The following is a 19,367-nucleotide window of genomic DNA, read 5'->3' on the forward strand; positions in this document are numbered from 1 at the left end:
CCATGCAAACCTTCCTAACTTAGACCGGAAATCATCAACCCCCCCCCTTTCTTTCACCAAAGTCCCATTCCTTATAATGTTGCCTGCTGGTTGTGGAATTAATTGCTGACGGGCGCTCACCACAGCCAATCTTAATCCCCAGCAAGCGCCCATAACCCACGCAACAAAGAGGTGGTCAGCAGCCCGTTCGAACCAGCTGCTGATGCAGAGAGAATCCTCTGGCAACGATAAAACAGGTGATTTGGCCGTGGCCGGTATGTGGGCCCTCAAACTTGAAGGTTCATCATCCCTGTTCAATGTTGAGTAGTATTACGGCAAATCTGCTCCGTCCCTGCCGCGGAAGGATGGTGAGATAGATGAGACTGTGGTCTGGAGACGTTCCTGCTGCAGAGATGACTGTTAGGTATGTCGACGAAAGAGCCAGAAGAAGTTATGATCCGATGTGAAAAAGCGGAATCCTTCAAGACAGCCGGGTGCCAGGCCGGGCCTCCACAGGTCGGGGTGGGTCGGATGCGGGTCACATGTCCCACCTTCGGGCCGGTAAAACGGGACTGCGCCGGCGACGGACTTGTCTTTCAATTCTTTCCGCTACCGAGCCGCATTCACTTGGTCATTAAGCAATTGTCGCTTAGTCCCATCAATTTATTGTGAGTATACCGCTCGTCTCCCAAAATTCCGCTGATCACGACATGTACAAGAAGGCGTCACAGAGCTTCCGAAGCACGCAGAGATGTATCTGCGGTAGTAATGAGTACATCATATCATTCTTATTTTCTTATTGAAAGGCCTTGAATGAAGAATATGTGCAAATTAAACAAATCGGGCGGCAGCTGTATCAGTACTCGAGCCTCAAGGAGTCAAGAAACCAATGGTCAAGAAGTCTACGACGACGAGATTTGCCAGCCCTAAACACCTATTCCCGCCGGCCACATGTACGCGGCGCAATGTTACCGATTAACGTTCTTGATCCTTCTCTCGGCCCCCATCTTCTGGCTCTATCCCTTTCGGCTCTCCGAACACCTTCTCCAGCACGTTACGAACACGCTTGTTTCTAATCGTTAAAGTATTCCAGGAGCCGTCTTTCCGAGAGAATCCCCCAAACCAACACCAACCGGTTCCCCTTACATACTGAACCCGTCCGGAGACCATCCAAAGCCACGGCCCACTAGTACCAGAATCGGCAGACTCGGCAAGCCCACGCTTCCGCAAACCGCAAATACGAAGTCATTCACCATCAAAACGGCCCGCCGGTGAGAGTGGCATATTCCGGGACGGGCGCTGAGTGCCGTGGCCAGTCCAAACTCTCACCCGCTCATCGACCCGAACGAACACCTCACGGACGACGCCCCCTGACTGAAGCACATTGACAAGGACCTGACATCACCGTTTTCTTTTTCGAGAGGCGAAAGGGCACAGCACAACATACGCATCGCATATCATGCGTATGCAAGCCCTCACTCAGGCACAGGCGGAGCTAGCGCAGCTTATCTCTCCCGAATTTGCCGTTGCAACCGCCTTTTTTCGCCCAGTGTCTAAGACAATCGACCCCCGCCCACGCTCGACGCTTTCTTTTCCCACCCTTTGTCTTCTCCTCATCGTCTTTTGGTACTGCTCAGATAAGTCAATCGGAGAAGGGAAAAGGAACGACCGCCAATGCAGCGCAAATTGCCCAAGTGGCCTCCCCAAATTTAGACGAACCGACGAATTAGAGATGAGACCAACGCCGAGACAGGCTATTAATGTGCCACTCCCCTCCCCCCAAAATCGCCCGGGCGAGCACGGCAGTGCCGAGAAACCGCAGAAGAACGAGGAAGGAGAAACCCAGTCTCGTGTACGGATGCTCGGCGCAGCTAGTTGCGAGAAAAGAAATGCGTATTCTCTCCGAGTCGCTTCGACGTGTGCGCATGCAGAAGGTGAAATGAAAGTATGGTGCTAAGGCGACGCGGAAAACACAAAATTCGTTAATGCACAACGCGCACGACGCGCTGCGGTGTGCGTGTGTTACGATTTGCCCCTCATCTTGCCCCCCCTCTCGACGACGCGTTGACTTACAGCCGGAAGCAAGGAGCGAGTGGTCGACGTTCTAGCTCGTACGAAAGAGTTCCCTGGGTCCGATGGATGGGCGCAGTCGCGTGGTGTCACGGCATTGGGGTAGGACATTGCGAGACTTGAAGATTTGTGCTGCGTGGATGAGCTTCGCGATATGAGGAGGCGAAATGTCCAACGTCCGCGATAACTGACGCCTCGGGAGATTTAAGTGGAAATTTTGTTGAGGGCAAGATAATTCATATTGATTGCATGATGCGCTAAGCTGTGAGACAAAATTGTGATGTGCAATGCAGACTAGAAGAAAAGAGGACATGCATGAAAGGTCACGACGGTGTCAGGGCACGAGGAGTGGAATTGGTGCTGGTGTAGATAACATTATCGATTGAATGATTACCGCATCTTTTGAGAATATATAACAGTCAGGAAATACAAGAAGATTTTATCCAGTGATGCTCTCGCGAATGGACAGGTAAAAGAAAAAAGAAATGAGAGACGTGCCTGATGTTGTCATCAATCCGTGTGCACGCATCATGCCGCCGGCGCCGTACCCTTCCTCTAAGCACCTCCGTGTAACATTACATCGCCTCGCTATTTGTGCGCCGTAAAACGTTTTTTTCTTTCTTTCCAAGTCATGCAGATCTTGAGCGGGAAATATCTGGTTCATCTTTTCAGGCGTAGTTGACGTACTCCTGCGGCGTCACGGGCCAGGCGTCGACTCCGTCCTGGATCACAACAGCCATTCCTCCCATGATGTGGTTCTGGATGTGGCAGTGAAGCAACCAGGCGCCCGGGTTGTCGACGAGGTACCGCACAACCATCCATGTCGGGTCGTCAACTGCGTTCGGGGTAGCGAATCCATCTCTGCGGGGAGGGTCGACGAAGTTCCAGGCCGAAGGGTTGGCGGAAGCGGCTTCCTCGATGGAGTTCCATGTGAAGTTTCCGGTGCCGGAGGCCAGGAGGAACATCTTGTTGCCGTGCTTGTGGATGGGGTGAGGCGGCTGAGGCGGGTTGCCGGCCTGGAAGACCATGTCGACCCAGGTGTTGTTCTGGGTGGAGAGGACGGTGGGATCCTGCTCGTTGATCTGGACGTTGAAGAGGACGGGCTGGTCGTTCTCGTAGTCGGCCGGGAGGAGGAGGGTGTTGTTCAGGGCCCAGTAGTACGAGCCGCCCTCGGTGCGCATCTCGAACTTGTGCATGGCCTGAGCCTGGCGGGGGATCGCGATGGGCGGGTAGGGCTTGGCGTTGGCCTGGCGGAAGACGCGGACAGACTGGGAGACGGGCTTTCCGTTGTCGCGAACCCAAGGAGTCGAGTCGACGATCTGGGGCTCGGGCTTGCCCTTCTCACGCCATTGAAGCTTAGCAACACCGCTGAGCATCTGGGTGGCGATGACGCTGGAGGCGCGGATCGTGTAGTCGCCCTGCTGCTTGTACTTGACGAGGACGGAGTAGCGGTCGCCGTTGGCGACGGGAATAGCCTCGACTTCTTGAGGAGTAACGTAGGCACCGTCCATGGCGTAAACCCACATGGTGTGGTCGTCGATAGAGAACATGGCGGTGTGAAGGTGGTAAGCACCGACGAGGTCGAACGCAACCCACTGCTCACTATCACAGTTGCTCTTCTGGATCTTGAAGGTCTCAACACCACCATCGCTAGGTTGGCACCCGTCAAAAACACCTGGGGGAATCTTGCTCAGGTCACCCTGGCCACGGGCGATGACGGCAGCGGGAATGCAGCTACGGGATGTCAGCAAAGTCAATTAAGGTTGCTGGGGGGTGGCTTACGCCTTGTCAGTCATGCGGGCACCATCAACGTTGTCAAGAACATCCTGGCGCTCCGGAGTCATCAGGGCGTCAATCTCCTCGGGGCTGCGGCAGATGACGCTGCCCTTTCCGTTGAAGAGAAATGAGTCGTAGCAAGAGAATTGGATGTTGGCGGCGGCAGACAAGTCGTGAGTCTCTTCCGAGATCATGTGACGGTGGTCGGCTAGGAGAAGAGTATTCACGTTCTTCTCGGCTTTCTCCATGGCATGGATAGCGGCACCGTCACTGGAAATGAGGCTGAAAGGCTTCTGGTGGGAGGCGGCGGGGTGAATGGTGATGCCTCCGTAGAGACCGTCCTCAATGAGGCCCTCGTAGTGTGCGTGGTACCAGTAGGCGCCATATTGCGTAGCCTTCCACTTATACTCGAAGCTCTTTCCAGGCTGAATGGGACGTTGGGTGAGGCCGGGAACACCATCAGACCAGGGGGTATTCAACATCTCAATACCTGTGTCTTGGTCAGTCTTCATTGGTACCATGCCATCGATGAACTGCTGCTTACCGTGGTAATGGACGGTAGTAGGGTACGGCAGGTTGTTGTTGACCTTCACGGTAACATCATCGCCCTCGTTGAGCTCCAACCTCGGTGCGGCAAACTTCCCGTTCACCAGAATCATCTTCCTCGCAAACCCATCTGGGGAGGCCGTTTCCCACGAAAGATTCAACTCGAAACTGCGAGACTCGGCAACGGCACCCAGTGCCAGAGCCAGGGTCGGAAGAATATAGCGTAAGACTGACATCTTGACAGCTGTAAGAGAAAAGAACAGGAATGAGTGAGTGGATAGGATCTAAGACTAGGATCCAGGAAAGGATAATGTGCTGGTGTCCTCTCAACGGTTTTGCACCGGAGCAGGCGAGGACGATCATGATATATAGGAAAGAGAGACATCGCCTGCATCTAGTCCGACCGGCAGTACATGACAAGGGTGTGCGATATGCCGTCTACCGTGGCGCGGTGCTCGCTCTGGGAGGAATCCGAGGAAGCTCGAGGTCACCCCGGCCGCGGTGGACAGGAAAGGGTGCAGAGCGGGTGCCAACCCAACCGCAGATCCGTGTAGTCTCTTTCCAAGACTTACAGCCTAAGCCGTACGGCCAATGAGCTCGAGTAATTTTGGTCTTGTAGCTCGCGGGAGGTGTGCATTCTGGGTCAAAGCTGTGAACACTCACCCACTCGTAGCCACGTTGGAGATTCATCGGTGTGGGCATCATGATGCGGGCTCTAGCTGCTCATGTCTCTGCTTCCCCAATCTCTCTTTGACTTCCCGGAAAGCTGACCACAGCTGGCCATAGGCCCGTGTGTCTCCTGCAGATGCAGGGTAGGGGGGCATTCGAGCTGTCTCTCCAGAGACGTGGAGGATGCGAGGATGCAGCGGCTGAACTAGATGATGTCAGCAGAATAACAAAGTATGTTGGCGAGGGAAAAAGCAAAAAACAACAAGAGGCAGAGACTATTAGACGCGGTCGCGAGCCAAACACCCATTCGCCTCTAAGAGTCCCAGAATAAAACAAAAGTCGAGCCGGCGATCATTTCGATATTGAATCGGCCTCCGAGTATCCGTAGATAGTGTGTGTTGTAAGTCCACAACGGCTGCCGGTCCCAATGACCGGGCCAGGTACGGTGAAAAGAACCAAACAGACACAAAGGCGAAGAAAAAGCATCGGATGCCAAGCAGGGGTTTGAACACTACCAAGATCAGGCGGCGTCCGGCTCCTTTCTGGGTGTGAACACAGTTTGGAGGGTCTGGCGCAGCGCCAACGCAGCCCGCCCGCGCCGCTATGCCGGTTGCAATTTGCAAGGAGCCCCGAATATCGCCATGGTCAGACAAGTGGCTTGAGCTGGCTAGCTGTCGTTAAGATTCATCGGGCACTCGCACCGTCGTAGTATGACAGTGGTCGAGTCGTGGATAAAATGAGAGAGAGAGGCCTGTCAACCAATCCCCGGTTTGCTTGTGCGTCTCCGCGACCATCAAGATAGCTCATGCCGAGTCGCTCAAGCGCCACACCATAACGCTCCTCCTGAACCATGAGCTAACCATTCGAAAGTCCATGCACTTTTGCACAATATGCATCGGTGTTCCGTACTTCTCTATTTGTGTCCGTAATGTCAAGTTCGCCAGCAGCGAATACATGATGCTTCGATTCTGGTGGTGTATCAGTCCAGCAAATCTTGGTTTTGCTGCCAAATCCACGTCTCTGACTCTGTGGCGCACGTCGGCCAGACGCCGTCTATGAGCCATCCGCCGCCACCCAGAAGAATCTCCGGCTATTCACCGCGAAACAGGCGTTGCGGCTTGTGTAGCCCGTTTTCGAGACAATTTGGAAGAAGGAAGCCGTTGATAGCTCGCGGGTGGCGAGCGAGGGAGGCGCTCGTAGACACGCCTCGTTCCGAGCCATCAGAAGCACAGTTGAGACAACTAGGTCTTCACTGCAGGTAGCCTCGTTCCCACAAGCTTCGATATTATGTGAAGGTTGTGCGAGGTGTGGCCTGATGTGTCCGTTGACCAGAATCAATCCGTATCATCTCCAAGCTTATGGGATTAAAGGCCAGGCACTTCGACGACTACTGCGTCACCATGTACCTAGACCATTGGTAAAACGGCGTTTGCAGCGCAAGTGAAGGGTATTCTTCCTCCAATGGCTGAGCCGCCGCATCAGGTGGCCTCTCTCCTGTACTCAGCATACCGGCCTCGTACATGATGCGGCCGATAATAGTTCTGTCTGGACTCTGGACGAAGTTGTCACGGTCCTCGTGTTGTACATGCCGCTCGCCGGCAACGCACATGGCTGTGTAGCACCAGCAGTCTGGTTCGCGCAGAGAACAATGTAGAGCTCATCCGATCAGAGATACGCCCGTCTTCTTCTCGATGTCTTGAGGTGACGCGTTCCATGCGCAGCAATACGCCCTCAGATGGAGGCATCGTTTGATATCAACGAGGCGTTCGTTATACAAAACTTTCCAAGACTTGGCTGCCTAGCAAGTTGAGAAGGCTTAGAACAGAGTGTTAAAAGGATCTCAAAGTGTTAGAAACCAACTGGTCGCAGCCAGCTCAGCCAATATTGGCTGTTGAGGAGTTATCGAAGCGAGAGATGTTGCGCACTTGGCGTATGCGACTCATCACCGGAGCACTTGGGGATTGCGTTGAAAAGCATCAAGTGAGTCCTGCATGCGCCTCAGCCATCAGCCTCCGGAAAAGAACTCTCAGCTGGCCACTGACCCAAGGCTGTCACAGGCCCTTCTGGATGACCTGGTACCTCGGCTGTCCAAGACAAGCCCATAGCCTGACGGCGAAGCAAAGAAAAGTGCCAAGAAGAAAGTCCTGTCCGCTTGGTCATCGAGTTTGCGTGTCCATTGATATCGTAGATTTGCACAGCATCTCGGAATGTGGCGCGCAAAACAATGGCTCGATCTGTCGGAGGTGATTGGCTTGGCACCTCACGTCTGCTTCGGCCTTCAGGAACCAGGCACCACATGCCCTTCTCTGCAGAGAGCATCCCAGCGTACATAAACAGGGCTGGAGGGTCTTCCGTGTGTCCACCGCCTCGCGTCAGCTCAAAAAAAAACGTCGGGCTGGAGTGGCGTTGGCTCCCGCTGACAGACTGTGCGCCCGGAGGGAGCCGCCAGGCGACATCGTGAGCGATCAGAATGTGGGGGTGAATTGCCTCTATCGTGTGTTTCGTTCATGAGGTTGTTCCAAGTTCGCACAACCCATCTTTGGGAAAAGGGCCAACTTCTCATACGCGAATGAGCGGTATAAGCCAGGAGCCTCGTAATCCCTCCGGCCAAGATTGCTGTTCCGCCACCACCGAAAGCATATATGACCAAGACAGGGCACGAGTCTCCTTGGCAATCCTGCCAATACCTACCAAGATCCCTTCGAAAGGTGGCATGCACGAAAGAGGTCCTTTCAGAGCATCCAGCCGAGTGTCTGCCGAAGGTTGCAGGCTTGGGGATTCTAGGATGCTTGCGCACCGACAAAATGCACTCCTCGATGGTTAGGGCGTTTGAGTCCTGGCCCGCTTCAGCTTTAGCGCAGCGGGTAAGTACTAGTGCAGCTGGAATTCCTGAAGACCATGAGCGTCCGTGATACTTCTGTATGCGTCGCCGTCCATGTGTCCATAGACATAGGCAGGACCAATAAGGCTATATCCCCGCGATGACTCGCGGACGACGAAGGGGACGTGGCCGCCAGAGAAGATGACAGCCAGATCTCCCGGACGAGTATCCCTTGGCCCGAGGCCGGGCGCTCCGCCGGCAGTGCTGAGAACGAAAGCGCGATGACCGTACACCTTCCAGACCCGTCGATATGGCCAAGAAGCCGAAGCGACTGAGTCGCCTTGCGCATCATCGGGCGGTGGTTTTGCAGCTCCGGTCAATACGTGGTATCCCTGTAGATGTCCGTCTTCCGGCTTCGCGCGTTCCACGAGGCCCATATCAGCAATTGGAATCCTCCATAGGTTCGGCATGATATCTTGCCGCTTATGGTCATCTTCGATATGAGAGGTGACAAGATCTTCAAGCTCCAAGAGCCAATCCTTACATCTGTCGACGTACGAAGGTGAGTTCACGGCAGTGTCCAGGGTACTGCCAATGCCTTTTATATGACCGACAAGGACGCCTGAAAGACGAATACTTGGGTCGTCGAAAGTAGCATCGAGTGTCGCAGGCACCCAAGCAGTTCCATTGGATGCGTTGTACTTGTGCGAGCCGGAGTTGAAACCGCCTATCGTGGCTATCATCTTCGCAGTCCAGTCCACAGTCCAACTCGGAGTGGCGCCAGAAAGGGGTGTCGGTCGACGATAGGACATGATATCTGGTCCATGGTCTTCCACCAAAACTTTCGTAACGAAGAACAGTAACTTCTCCAAAGTCATATTCTTCGAATAGTCGACCGGTATCCTGGCTCTGTCCTTCTCACTCAGTAAACCAAGGAGTCCGTAAACCCGGTCTCGAGGGTCCGTCGACTGTATGGCACCACCGAAAGCCGATAAAAATACGGCATCATAGAGTGATGTGCTCTGTGTGCCGCCATCCTTGCTGCTGCTGCCCTGAGTAAAGTGGGCGATCTTGAAGTATACCTCGTTCAGCACGTCGTAAACCTGCTTATACTTCGGGTCGGTGTCGACGTAGAGTATCATCCATTCGAAAGCACTCCAAGCGCTATGGATGTCGCTCCAGTCCTTCGCGTGGTCACCAACCATGACGTATGCTTCCTTGGCGAGCAAAGCCTCCTGTATGACCCAAACTCGTGTCCACCAAGGACGTTGAAACAGGGTATGGATGTGAGTAAAGTTGAAGCTGGTCCCCGAACACTCAAGTATAGTCTTGACAAAAGCTTGGCAGATCGAAGGCCCATAGTCAGGTCGAGTTTTCAAATCCTTGAGTGTACTACCCAGGAGACTGAGTTGATGGAGAGCGTCGACACTGGCGTCATCTTCGGGTCCAAGCCAGATGAGTACTCGGCGGGCGCTGCTGTAGATCCTACCCATAAGCTGGACCTGATGTGCCTTCTCCGTGTCGTCGGTTTGATTAATGCACAGCGCGTCGACCCAGAGCTTTCCGAGTTGAGGCTTTTCGAACTTGGCCAATCGTTCAAGGCCATCGTAGAGATTTCGGGTAACGTTGACCTCTTGGCCATCAAGCAGGATCGGACGGGGTTGGGCAGGATCTCCCCAGACGTACGACAATGCCGTGAAGTCGGTATCGCTGCCTACGGCCTTGTGAGTGATGGAGCAACTGATGCGTTCCTGCGCTGTATCATAGGCGTTGATTTCCAGGAGCCGAATATCCCGCCTGCTGTCTTGCAGGGGCTGATACGTGAAGGGCATCGTAAGACGGGATGTAGTCTGGAAGATTCGCCGTTTCGGCTGCCAGTCAGAAGGCAGCTTTGGCGTTCTTGTCAGTCTGCTTATGACCGCAGCCAATAATAATGACCATCCACGAGGGGCAGCTTCTCCGGCGGTACTTGCCCTAACTACCTTAGCTGCTATTGGTCCGTTCACGCTGCCGATTAGGTCTCCAGCAGTGACCGTCAGACTCATTCGCGATGTTTTTCGTGATCCGAAACGTCGAAGAGTGTCTCTCATAAGCCATGAATACGTTGTCAGCGCCAGTTGGCACACAATGGTGTACTCACAAACGAGCTCGAGGTCCGTTGAGTTAGCAACGGTACGGATACCAGGCCGGGCCTTCGCATGTTGTAAGGCCAATACCACGACTTTCAAACCCGCAAGAGCCACCACGTCATGATGTTGTAGATGGAAGAAGCTCCCGGCTGCGTCCGCCCCAATTTATGCGCGCCGTAGACAGTACGTACCAGTCAGTCTCTTCCTTCCCTTGACAGTAATGCTGTACTGTTCTCAAACACCAAATTCATCCCATGATGCTTAGCATGAGCGTTTCGTTGGCAAGTTTCCTGCACATTCCGCCTACACCTAGAGTAGCTTATTACACACCCCATAATAAATAAAATGGCATTCATGAAGATTCACGTCTTCTTTTGTACCGGCTATGGATCAGTAAGATAAAGATGGCTTAGACATACGGCGCGGCACCCCGTGATACCTCATCGCCGGGGACTCGTCCAACTATCCGGTACGGACGCCGCCGGGTAAACTGATATCGTGCCCGCCGCCGCTCATCCGTATCATCCGACATCAACTCCCGGCCTCAGTGCCGACTTCCGGCCCCACACGGCCCCCAGAATCTAGAAACGTCACCATCAACCCTCCATTACCGTTACACTTCCAGAACATCAGTCCGTCATAAACCCCGCCCATAAAGTCTTTTTGTCCTCTTCCTCTCTTCCCCATCACAAAGTCCGGAAACCTCCTCAGCACACGCAATAGCAGAAAAGAAAACCTACAACATCGAGACTACTTTTACAAAGCAGGCCACAATGCCCTTCCCATCAAAAACAGCCCTCGTAACAGGCGCGACCTCCGGAATCGGCCTCGCCCTGGCCGAGCGCCTCATCGCGAACAACACCTTCGTGATAGCCGTAGGCCGCCGTCGAGACCGCCTCGCCGACCTCGTCGCCGCCCACGGCCCGGACAAGGTCGCCGCGGAGCCCTACGACGTCACGGACCTCGCCGGCATGGCGGAATGGGTCAAGAGGTGAGTCCATCCCCATCTCCATCCCGGGTCGTATGCCAACATGATCAATATCACAAACCACACCACCACGGACTACGCAGATACAGTTCCAGGAAACGCACCCCAAATAAGGTAGCTGATACTGATGGTCTTCCAGGATAACGACGACCTACCCGACCCTAGACACGGTAATCCTCAACGCGGGAGTCCAACACTCCGTAGACTTCACGAACCCGTCCTCCATCTCCCTCCCCAACGCCACCACAGAGCTGACCGTGAACTACCTCGCGCCCCTGCACCTGATAACCCACTTCCTCCCCCATCTCCAATCCCTCCCCTCATCCACTTCAACCTCCTCCAAGCCCCGGGGCCACATCATCCTCGTCTCCTCCGGCCTCGCCCTCGTCCCCATCCCCCGCTGCCCGAACTACTGCGCCACAAAGTCCGCCCTGCACTCCCTCGCCTGGACCCTCCGCGCCCAGCTCGCCGGCCACGACGCCTCGTCCCACATCCGCGTCATCGAGGTCGTGCCGCCCGCCGTCCGGACGGAGCTGCACAGCCTGCAGCCGGACCTCGTGGCCGCGGGGCAGGCGAGCTTCGGGATGCCGCTGGACGAGTTTACCGAGGAGACGTGGACGGCGCTCGAGAGGGGTGATTTGGACGAGATCATCGTGGGGCCTGGCAAGAACTTCGCGCCTGTCGAATTCGAGCGGAGGAAGGCTTTTGAGAAAATGGCCGAGGCATTCAAGAAGGGTCCCAAAGCCTAGTTTGCGTATCACTCGTATCTCACTTAGCACGTCACTGAACAACTGAAACGCATTATGGCATACAATCTGTATTTCAGCCAAACACTATACTAACTACATTCCCGCCCCGTCAGCCGCCATCATCATCATCGTTCGGACTTTCCAGTCCTAGGCGACGAAACAGCTGCGAAGTCGCGCTTGTTTTTTTGTGATCTTGTAGAGGATTTGCACGAGAATTGTTAAGAGGAAACAAAAGCCAAGTGTCTCTCACTCGAGCTTGATCCACTCCGTCTCAGGAAGTTTGACCAAGCCCAGTCGTGAAGAAACCGAAGTTCCATGTAAGAATGGGAGCCAAGCGTGGCCAACTCTTTTCATAACCCCTTTTCCCCCTATGGTATATCTTTCTCGCACCATAAAACCAAGGCCGCGGGAGCCTTCCAGGTGTTGCCCGTCCAAAGCCGAGCGAACAAGATCAATAAGACGTTCGAAACCTCGACGACTTGGCTAAGAATGTAAACGAAGTGAAAATGAATTTGTAGTCAACCAAGCCTCGAATGCTGGAAAGAAAGAGCCGCCAAACCCCTTGAATAGAACAACATATGATTCGTGAGAAAGCGCGCCTGACCATCCAACCCATCGTTTAATCCTGCCATCCAAAGGGCTGAGGATCAACCCGCCCTTGTGCAGGTCGTCAAAAGGAAAGGACATAGATGGGGCGCATAGTCGTCGTAACGTCCAGGTACCAACAAGTCTACGCCAGAATACCACTCTTTCTCTTCTCGGCACTGGTCAGGACCAGCATCGGCGCCTTGCGCTGGCCGTCCGTCACCTCAATCCCAGCTCGCTGAGCCGAGTTCTTGAAGACACTGGCGAAGCTGTTCTCTCCGCTGTCGGCGCTGCTGACACTGTCCACGCTCTTGCGAGCTCTCTGGCGGGAGCTTGGACGGTCGGAGCCAATAGCTCCCCAGCTGCCGTTGGTGGAGGTTCTTGAGCTGGGGAAAGAGCAGTCGACGTCACCGGCCAAGCTGCCGGATCCGCTGCGGCCAGAGTCAGACTCGTTGTCGGTGATCGGGGTGCTTGACTCCTCCTCAGCGCTCTCAGAAACAGGGCTCATGCTTCCGCTGGAGCTGCCGGTTCCCTTCCTGCGCTCACGTCCCGCACGAACCAAGTTGTGCACGGCGGAACGGCGGGTTCTGGTGGCAAAGTTCTTGCTTCCCTCGTGCTTGGCGGTAGGCTTGGCCTTCAGTTCCTCGATAGAGGGGGGTCCACGAGGTTGACGGACGGGGTGCTCGCCAGCACGTCCCTGACCGGGTCCGTAGCCGCCAGACAGAGGAGTGAGCGGGAAAGAAGCCGTCTTAGGACCGGCGGACTTGGGAGGCTCTTGAGAAGGCGAGAGGGCGGCTTGGTTGTTAGCGTTGAGCGCCAGAGACATGACCTTCTTGTGGCCACGACGGAAGGCGTTGGCCGACGGGGGAGGAAGAGGAGTCACCTCAGAGGGAGACTCGTAGCGCTTGGGGGGAGTGGTGGTGCGGAACGGGGTGGCGTGGTTCTCAGGGGGAGGGGACACCTGAACGCGAGGGGCTGCCTGCTGCTGCTGCTGCTGCTGTTGCTGTTGCTGGAGGGCGGCGTAGATCTGAGCGAGCTGAACCTGCTGATCATTCTGGCCCTGGTCCACGTAGTAGCCCTGCTGGCGTGTGACGGGATCGTAGTACGTGTAGACCTGCTGCTGCTGCTGCTGCTGTTGCTGCATGCCGCCCAACATGGACTGCTGGAGGCTTTGGAGCTGTTGCTGCTGCTGGTACATGGCAAGCTGTTGCTGCTGGATTTGCTGCTGGGCACCCTGCAAGTTGAGACCCGAAAACTGCTGAGCGGCGGCCTGCACACTCAGGAGCTGCTGCTGGAGGCGTTGCTGCTGCTGAGCGAGATACATGTTGGTGGCCACCAACTGTGCGTACAGGCTGGGGTCCATCTGCTCCTGGTCATCGATGACGATCTCAGGAGGGGCCAAAACCTGCTCGGTGGTGTACTGGCTCATGTAGGCCTGCTGGGCCTGCTGCTGCTGTTGCTGGAGTTGCTGCTGCTGCAATTGCTGAGCCTGCAATTGAGCCTGCTGAGCCTGCTGCTGGTGCTGGCCGTAGCGGGGGAGTGCGGTCTTGGGGCCGTTGTACGAGTTGTTTTGGGCCTGAGCGTAGGCGTTGTTGGCGGTCGCGTTCCTAGCAAACGACTGGGTGGTAGGCGAGGGGGCGCCGTTGGCACCAGCGGGGAAGTTGGTAGCAGTGGAAGACTTGGGGGCGGTTCTAAGACCCGCAAGCAGGTGAGATCTGCTGGTGCGAGGAGTGGGGACGCCGTCGGCGACGTTGCTGGCGGGAGTGGCGTTGGAGAGGGACAGAGGCTTGACGGGACCGCCGCGGCGAGAGGCAAGACCTCCGCTGGGCATGGCCAGGCCGTTGGCCGAGGAAAAGTTGTTGGAGTTCATTTGAGCGAGACCGCCTGCGTCCATTGCTCAGACGGGGTATCGATGAGCTGGCGGAAGTGCCGGATGTGAACGAGTTCTCAAACTCGAAAAAAAGGTGTCAAAGAATGTATGGTAGCCTTGCAAGCAGCTGGGGCGACCGGGTCGAATTACAAGAAGGATAGTTTGCGGTGGAATGCGCAACGCTGGGCGTCAGATATTATGGTACTCGAGTTTTGCGGGAAGAGGTGTTGACAGAGATGTAATCGACCGATCCAAAGCGGATTCCGGAGCTAGTCCAGGAAACAGGCAGCGAATGGGTGTCGGCGGAGTTGTCGGGGTGAAAGAAGTTGCCAAAAAGTCGAGATCCAAAAATCGACGGTGTTGTTTTGGATGATTCGAGGTGATGTGTGATGCGTTGTCGAGAATTAGATGTTCGGGTATCGAGCGTCTCTGGGGGTCAGGGAAGAAAAGATCGTGGTGACGAAGGAGTGGGCGACAGGATGTTGTCGAAGGAAGGAGTCAACCAACGGCGCTGAGTGTGTCGGATTGAAAAACTTGGCAACGGAAGTGGTTGTGGTCTAGGGAAGGCGGGGACCACAAAGGAAGATTTTCTTTGTCGAGTCGAAATCGAAATCGAAAGCGCAGGGCCGGGTCGAAATCGAGCGGGAAAGTCGGAGCGACAAGAATTGCCACAGACGGACAGATGAATATCTCTGAGTGGAAAAGAGAGTGCTTGACAGCTGTGAGCCTGCTGTTTTCTGTGGTTCCGATGGAGGCGCTGGTGAAGATTACGAAGTTTTTTCTGTAGTATCTGACGATGAAAAAAAGGGTGCAAGTCGAAGTAAAGTACAGTCGATTAAAAAGTGTTTCTTTGGTGAGTTTGGGCGATGATGCAGATGCAGATTGCGACAGTGGTTTGTGAGAGTGACCCTTTCGATTGTGGGCAGTGATGGTGGTTGTGTGGCTGCTGAAGAAGTGCGAGTGCGTTTGTGGTGTTGCGAAAGTGCGATGCGATCGGTCGGTTGTGTGTCCAGTGTGTGTTTGGTGAGCGAAGCCTTCCAGAACCCGTGAAGAATTTTTTGCTGGTTGGAAAAACGATGCGAGACGGATCTCAAGAGAATGCGAGTTTGGTAATCTTTTTTACTTTTTTTCTTTTCCTGAATTTTCCTTCTAAAAAGACGACGATGACGAACAAATCGCAGACCAGAGCGGCGGAGGGGGAAAGAGGAGGGGGAGAAGGGTTGAAGGAGGGAGAAAAAAAAGGAAGGGCGGTGTGTGTGCTAAAGAGAGGAAAGAGCGAAAGAAGAAGCAGAAGGGGGCCAAGCAGCGAATGGACGACAGATATGGAGATGGAGTGAAAGGTGGACGTGGACCGGCGGCAGGAGCAGCGCGTTCAGTGAGGTAGGTCGGTCGGTACCTTCCTCAGACAGCAGAGCAGGATGAACTCACTCAGGGCAAGAGGGCAGGAGGGCAGGAGGCAGTGACAAGGGGCAGGAGAAAGCCAGAGACTGTGAGCGGGCACCAGGTGCATCCAGGGGAGCCCGAAAAGAAGTGGGGAGACAGGGCCCAGGTCCTGCCAGGTGCACCCAACTTTGCCAACCCAAGGCGAACCTGACCAGTCAGAATGAGGAGAGCGGCGACAACAGAGACCAATGGGAGGGCCGGGAGGCGAAAGAAAAAGACGTGGACTGGCAGACAGGGATCTTTCAGATGGTCCCACTCCCGTCTGCCGCCATCAGATGTCCCCACCGACTGCCTGAGGTACGTACCACCGACTCACTGACCTTTCTGGATCTGCCCTGCACCTTCCTGCCCTGAGAAAAGGCCAACCGGGACATGAACCTGGAAAGAACGAGAAGCCCAGGGCTCCCACTTTGGACCTTCCGTTGAGATCAGGAAAGCCGGCCGTCACCTGTCTGTCAAAAGCTTGGAATATGGATATTCTATCAAAAATCGAAAACCGAATCAAGAGAGACTCGGCATTGGCATTGGCCTTGACCTTGACCTTGCGGCAGCGACAACACCTAGGGTGCCAATCACGGCCGCCACGATTGTGACCCAATCAAAGAATGCGATCCGGTGGGAAGAGGCATGGCCAGGGATGATGCTCTCGCCTCTGACTGACGAACGAGAGCCAACCAACTGGCTGATGTTCTTGACAAAGGATAAAGACTCGACGAAGCAAAAGCTGCCAGTCTGTATCCGTCCATACCTCGCGGATAACTCGATGAGGTAGATCTTCCTCACTGGCCAGCCATGTGTGACTCCTGATGCTTGATGGTGTTGCTCATCCATCGATGCTCAGTTCGCCTTCACCACACTACTGCTTCCCTAATGCAGCTAGTCAGTGTGATTGCCTGAAGCCTCCTCGGCCAATCACCGGCTGCTCTGTCTGGCTTGGGAAGCTGCTGCTGCCGGCTGGAAGGCGTGACTCGACTGAGGTGGAAGGCAAACCTCGCTCGTCTTGGTTGGAGATGTACGATGTACCTTCTCGCGCTTCCTATCCGCCGTCACCTGCACGAGAAGCTGCAGCTCACTGCTTGGGTTTGTTGCTGCTACCTTACCATACTGCTGCTGCTCCCTTAAGATCTAGCTAACCAAAATGCTAGATGCTGCCACAATTGCTGCTGCGCCGCCTGTGCTGGTGCACAGCTCCTGCATCGGATCAGTGCTATGCAGATGCAGCGCATCCAAGACAACAACACCTGCTGGTGTGGTGTGCTGGGTGCTGGGCTCGCCCTCACAAGCTCACGCCAGATCAACTTCATCCGTCGCCCCTAGCTCCCCTCCCCCTCCCCTGGCACTCAGACTCGCGACCATCACGGATACGTCCAAGACCAAACACTCTTCATCATCACAAACGCAACCGCCTCTACTTTCTCATCCGTGGTGGCCTCACGGGAACTTCACAAACAACACGATACATCTCACAGGGTCATTGCAAATGCTTCCAATGACTCCTTCTCACCAACCCTGCAACAGAGCACGACCAAGCATGCCACCCCTGCAGCATCAACGAACAAGTTACAACCGTCTCATCGTGACACTGCTCCAACTTACAACATCAGCTCCCTCAGGCCAGCACCTCACTTCAAGTCGCTTCAGCAAAGCCCAAAGTACACCATGCATGGCCGTTTTCAGGGGCCAAACTCTCGCAAGAGCCCGGATCGCTGACCATCCATCACCGCCACCACCACCACCACCACCACCACCAAAATACACCATCACCAATTACCGCCGCCGCCGCCGGTGTTGGCCTGGTCGCTGGCCTTCGTTCGTTCTCGCTTTGACTACGCAGCGACATCGAACATGCTTCCATTACTCCATCTGGCCATCTTTACGATACCGACCATATGGCACTCCTTCGCCATAGCATAACATCGCGACCCAGCACCCGTCCTTCCATCCGCCAAACCCTTTTCTATTTCCGTCGTGATCAACATGGAGCTCGCCCACACGGCAACCCACCGCACCTCGACGACCAATTGCGACGGCCCCTGCTGCTAAAGACGGCCTCGGGAGGAGCCCCCATCGGCTCCCTTCCAGACGTCCGTTCGTGCTCCGTCCCGTCAGGACAGCACTCAGGAGGTAGTTCATCAATCAGCAACAGTATCACCAATCAGTCAAACGCTGCCAAGGCTCCTCTTCTACCACTGCAATAGAACCCGAATCTGGGGTCCTGGGGTCCTGCCGATGATGCGAGCCATGGTCAACGTCTGCGGCAACGAGACCCGATCGGGGTCTGCGTGCACGCTACGGATACTATCTACGGATACTCCAATTCGAGGACTCGGCGCCGGGGACAGAGAACTTGTCATGGTCTACCATACCGCCGAAACCGAGAATTATCGTGAACATGGCTGGTCATGGCTCGCCTGCTCTTATCCACTGATGAGGCGAGCATGGAGAACAGCCAACGTCCCAGGCGATTCCAGACGAATCGCACGGAGCCGCCCACATCAGTCAGGAACCAAGAACACGTACTGCATCGCCGCACACAGGACGACAGCTCACTTCAGCAGGCGAGCGGCGGCCATGGCACCAACAGCACGGCTTCGACACCTCCATCTCCATGGCAAGGCTTTGACTTCAGTTGAGGGCTTTGACCCTTCCAGGGGTTCTCCCGCACGCCACACGATACTCCCACAGATGCCGCATTTCTCACGCCAAGGCTTCCCGACTCAACGGTAGTTCATCATTTCTTTCCAAAGGCAAAGCAATGCAATCTGTCCTTCCGTCGCCCTCCATCCGCTTTTGCCTGGCGTCCTCCACACATCTTGTTCTCCCGGTCATCCCGCTCGTTTCCGTAAAACGAGGCGGCATAAAGTATCGTACTGGCCGCATTTGCTCTCTGGGGCTTGCCTGCAGATGGGATCCTCGGGCTAAGCGATATCAGCTGTTCTCACGTCTCGCTTCCAGCATCTCCCCAACTTACCAACAGCCAAAACTGTTTCCCATCCTCGAAGCTCAGAGAGCTTGTTTCACTTCAGTCGATAGCACGGTACCTGACCTCGGCCAGCCCTTACACTCTTCTCAACTGCCTGGCCTCCACATGCCGAGGTTCCTCTCCATCAAACGACCCCTCAGCCCCCCAAGAATAGCACTTGCCACTAGCAGCTGTGGTGACACAAGTCTCCCACTTCCCACCTGCACTCGTCATTCCACAAGACCGCCTTTGAGCAGTTCAAACGGCACGGGAAGCTTCGGCGGTCGAGGCCCCCAATCAACCTGACGATCTCCTCAGAATGATGCGTTCCTAACAGGTGGACATCTCCTCCAGCCCAGTCCGGTTCTCTCAAGGAGCCTGATGTGCGGCGACCCAATCAATCACTCAATGCGGAACGCGCTCGTAGACCATCTGAGGCCCGAAGGCCGTTTTGAGCACTCACCCTCCGTGTCCCGCGCGGACGAAGGCTACGACAGCGGACAAAGAGACGGACAATGGCGGCGATGGACACATGGGTCAACGAACTGGATGGATACGAGCTTGCGTCCCTCGCACCCCCAGGATCTTCTACGGAGACTTTCTCTGGCACCGCCTCTCATCCCCCCACTACTTTTGGCCATGCATTCCAGGGGAGGCCACGCCTTGCAAGGTTGGCAGCAAGGGGCAAGGAACCTGAGACAAACCCGCAAGAGAGCCCTCCCGAGTCCTGAGATCCCAACGGCGTTATCGGCTCTGTGCGCCCGCCAGGATGTGGGCATC

At 55.3% G+C, this 19,367-nt stretch overlaps 4 protein-coding genes across 4 annotated transcripts; 1 reads left to right on the forward strand and 3 right to left on the reverse strand.

Moving 5' to 3' along the window:
- Positions 1-2,717: 2,717 nt before the first annotated feature.
- CkaCkLH20_01646 (multicopper oxidase) lies at positions 2,718-4,607 on the reverse strand (the record flags this gene model as incomplete). Its single annotated transcript, XM_038884365.1, has 3 exons — positions 2,718-3,783; positions 3,832-4,315; positions 4,370-4,607. The coding sequence occupies 3 exons, from the start codon at positions 4,605-4,607 to the stop codon at positions 2,718-2,720; spliced, it is 1,788 nt and encodes a 595-aa protein (XP_038750065.1).
- Positions 4,608-7,911: 3,304 nt separating this feature from the next.
- On the reverse strand, positions 7,912-9,693 carry CkaCkLH20_01647 (heterokaryon incompatibility protein; the record flags this gene model as incomplete). Its single annotated transcript, XM_038884366.1, has 1 exon — positions 7,912-9,693. The coding sequence occupies one exon, from the start codon at positions 9,691-9,693 to the stop codon at positions 7,912-7,914; it is 1,782 nt and encodes a 593-aa protein (XP_038750066.1).
- Positions 9,694-10,763: 1,070 nt separating this feature from the next.
- Positions 10,764-11,727, forward strand: CkaCkLH20_01648 (short chain dehydrogenase; the record flags this gene model as incomplete). The annotated part of the gene is made up of 2 exons (XM_038884367.1): positions 10,764-10,981; positions 11,118-11,727. 2 exons carry the CDS (start codon positions 10,764-10,766, stop codon positions 11,725-11,727), a joined length of 828 nt encoding a protein of 275 aa, XP_038750067.1.
- Positions 11,728-12,457: 730 nt separating this feature from the next.
- CkaCkLH20_01649 (uncharacterized protein) lies at positions 12,458-14,206 on the reverse strand (the record flags this gene model as incomplete). Its single annotated transcript, XM_038884368.1, has 1 exon — positions 12,458-14,206. One exon carries the CDS (start codon positions 14,204-14,206, stop codon positions 12,458-12,460), a length of 1,749 nt encoding a protein of 582 aa, XP_038750068.1.
- Positions 14,207-19,367: the final 5,161 nt, after the last annotated feature.

This window comes from Colletotrichum karsti (genome assembly GCF_011947395.1).
Source record: "Colletotrichum karsti strain CkLH20 chromosome Unknown Scaffold4, whole genome shotgun sequence".
NCBI lineage: Eukaryota > Fungi > Ascomycota > Sordariomycetes > Glomerellales > Glomerellaceae > Colletotrichum > Colletotrichum karsti.